The sequence below is a fragment of the Gavialis gangeticus genome, unplaced genomic scaffold, assembly GCF_001723915.1.
Source record: "Gavialis gangeticus isolate Ggan-Ray unplaced genomic scaffold, GavGan_comp1, whole genome shotgun sequence".
In the NCBI taxonomy this organism is placed as follows: domain Eukaryota; kingdom Metazoa; phylum Chordata; order Crocodylia; family Gavialidae; genus Gavialis; species Gavialis gangeticus.
In genome coordinates, this window is record NW_017729031.1 from 95,719,890 (window position 1) to 95,722,870 (window position 2,981).

General features: G+C 54.5%; 1 protein-coding gene across 1 annotated transcript in view; it reads left to right on the forward strand.

The window, feature by feature from the left end:
- The first annotated feature begins 123 nt into the window (after window positions 1-123).
- LOC109301985 (fermitin family homolog 3-like) overlaps window positions 124-2,981 on the forward strand; it is a 12,706-nt gene continuing 9,848 nt past the window's right edge. The window contains exons 1-3 of the mRNA XM_019523413.1: window positions 124-257; window positions 1,731-1,958; window positions 2,624-2,752. Of these exons, the coding sequence (XP_019378958.1) occupies window positions 228-257; window positions 1,731-1,958; window positions 2,624-2,752 (387 nt within the window). The 5' untranslated portion in view covers window positions 124-227. The remainder of the gene's footprint in view (window positions 258-1,730; window positions 1,959-2,623; window positions 2,753-2,981) is intronic.

Sequence of the window (2,981 nt, forward strand, 5' to 3'; positions counted from 1 at the left end):
TCCTTGCCACCTTCCTTTCTAGCCCCGCCCCCAATAACCCCGCCCCATGCCTTCACCATTAGCCCTACCCCAACTTGCTCTGCCCCATTCTGGACCTACCTGTTAAGCCCCACCCACAGCTAACCCTGCACCCTCTGGCCCTACCCCCAGGCTGTGAGGTGGTCCCGGATGTCAACCTATCGGGGGGCAAATTCTGCATCAAACTGCTGGTGCCATCACCCGAGGGCATGAGCGAGGTGCATCTGCGCTGCCAGGACGTGAGTGAGGGGGCAGCGCCTCCCTGGGGGCAGGGCCAAGTGTGAGTGAGTTACCCCAAGACGGTGAGGACAGATGGGAGGTTATCCCAGGATAGCAGAGGCAGATGTGGGTGGATCCATATGTAACGGACTTATCCCAGGATACTGGGGACAGATGGGGGGGAGGTTTTCCCAGGGTGGTGGAGGCAGATACAGGTGGAGACAGATATAGGAGACTTATCCTGGGGTAGTGGGGACAGACAGGGGGGAGGTTGTCATGGAGTAGTGGGGACAGAGAGAAGTTATTCTGCATCTATCTTAGGATAATGGAGACATATGTGGGCAGAGCCAGATATAGGAGACTTATTTTGGGATAGTGGAGATAGATGGGGGTGGGGGCAGAGGCAGATGGGGGATGGAGTTAACCTGGGATAGCAGAGGCAAAAGTGGGCCGAGATATATGTAGAGGACATATCCCAAGATAATGGGAACAGGGGGAGGTTAGCCTTTGATAACAGAGACAGATGGGGCAGAGCCAGATGTAGAAAACTTATTCTGGGATACTGGGACAAACGGGGAGGTTATCCCATGAGATAACCCCCTTGGGGTGTCTCCACCCCATCTGTGCTATCTTGGGACAGCAGGAACAGCCGGGGGGTCATTTATCTCAGGAAAGAAGGAACAGAAAGGTGTGCTAATCTGAGATAGTGGGGATCAACAGTGGGGAAGGGAATTAACCCACTGCCTGTCTATTCCCACTATCGTGAGATATTTCAGGATAATAAGGTCAGATCCTGGTTATCCCAAGATAGTGGAGACAAACAGAAAGTGATTTATCTTGGAATACTGGGGACAGATGGAAGACAATTTATCCTGGGACAGTAGGGCCAGATAGTGATTATCCCAGGATAGTGGGCACAGATGGCAAATACCTTATTTTAGATTAGTAGGGACAGATGAGAAGCAATTTATTCTGGGATAATGGAGCCAGACAATAGTTATCCCAGGATAGTGGTGAGAGATGAGATTTATCTCAAGATAATAAGGCCAGCCTGTGGTTATCCCAGAACAGTGGGAACAGAAAAAAAGTGGGTTATATCCCAGGATAATGAAGACAGCAGTGGTAATCTTGGGATAGTGGGGACACATGAGAAGTAAATCATTCCAGGCCAGTGGAAACAGATGAGAAGCAGATTATCCAGGAAGGTGGGGACAGATGAAGGGGGGAAGGGACATCATCCCAGGATAGAAGGGACAGACAGGCAGTGGGTTATCCCGGGATAATAAAGGCAGCCATTGGTTGTCCTGGGATAGTGGTATCATGATGAGAACTGCATTATCCCAGGATAGTAGCAACAGACAGGAAACCATTCATCCCTGGATAGTATGGACAGACTGGCTAGCCTGGGATAGTGGGGACAAACAGGAATGGGAGGAGAGGAGTCCCACCCCCCTGGGCGATGCCCCACCTCCAGCTGTTGCCCCGCCCCTCAGGAGAAGCAATACGCCCACTGGATGGGTGCCTGCCGTCTGGCTGCCCGGGGCCGCACCATGGCCGACAGCACCTACAGGGCCGAAGTCCAGAACATCCTGGCCTTCCTGCAGCTGCAGCGTGCTGGCTCCATCTCTGGCCCCACTGCCAACCCCACCCCTGCCCCTGATGGAGCAGGGCCCACCTGGCTCTTCCCTCCACGTTACCAGAAGAAGTTCAAGCCCAAACAGGTAAATTGGAGGGCAGGGCGGGGGGGAGGCAGTGGAGGTTATCCCAGGATAGCTCGGATATATACAGGTGTTATCCTGGGATATATGGGGGAAGTTTCTCTGGGATAGTAGGGACAGACAAAAAGGTTATCCTGGGATAATGGGGACATGTATGGGGTTATCCTAGAATAGTGGGGATAGATGGGGGTTTATCCCAGGAGAGTGGGGTCTGACAAAGACTTACACGGATAGTGGGGGCACATGGAAAGTTATTTTGGGATAGATGGGGGGTTATCCCAGGACAACAAAGACACATGGGGGGTTATCCTGGGATAGGGGAAACATACATGGGGTTTTCCTGGGACAGTGGGGATAGATGGGGAAGCTATAGGGGGCACCCAGGATAGCAGGGACTGCTGGGTGGAGTAACCCTGGGGCAGAGGGGACAAATAGGGGATAATCTGTATTAGTGAGGGATAACCTAGAATAACCCAAGGCTAAATTAGGGTCGCAAGGGGAAGGGCTACCCTTGGATTACACCCCCAGCACAGTACCCCCTATGGGGGATAAGAGCAAAGGGCCCCTCCCCCTAAGCCCAGTTCCTGGGTGGTCTTCCATCCACACTGGGACCACCCAGGACCCTGCTTAGCTTGGGAGGCTGATGGTGCCCCCCATACCCCCCACAGTTAACCCCACGTGTGCTGGAGGCCTACCAGAACGTGGCCCAGCTCTCGCTGACCGAAGCCAAGATGCGCTTCCTGAAGGCGTGGCAGGCGCTGCCCGACTTTGGCATCACCTACTTCGTGGTCAGGTAAGTGGGATGGACCCAGACATCTGGGACTCCTTGCCCCCGTCCCCTCCCTTCCCAGAGGCAGAAAGGACCCAGGTCCGGGCTCCCAGACCCACCCCAATCACTCCATTCCCCTCCCAGACCCAGGGAGAACCCAGGTATCTGGACCTCCACCCCTGCCACCCAATCCCCCAGCCCTATCTCCACGCCCAGAGCTGCAGGGAACCCAGGCGCCCAGGCTCCTAGAACCCCGC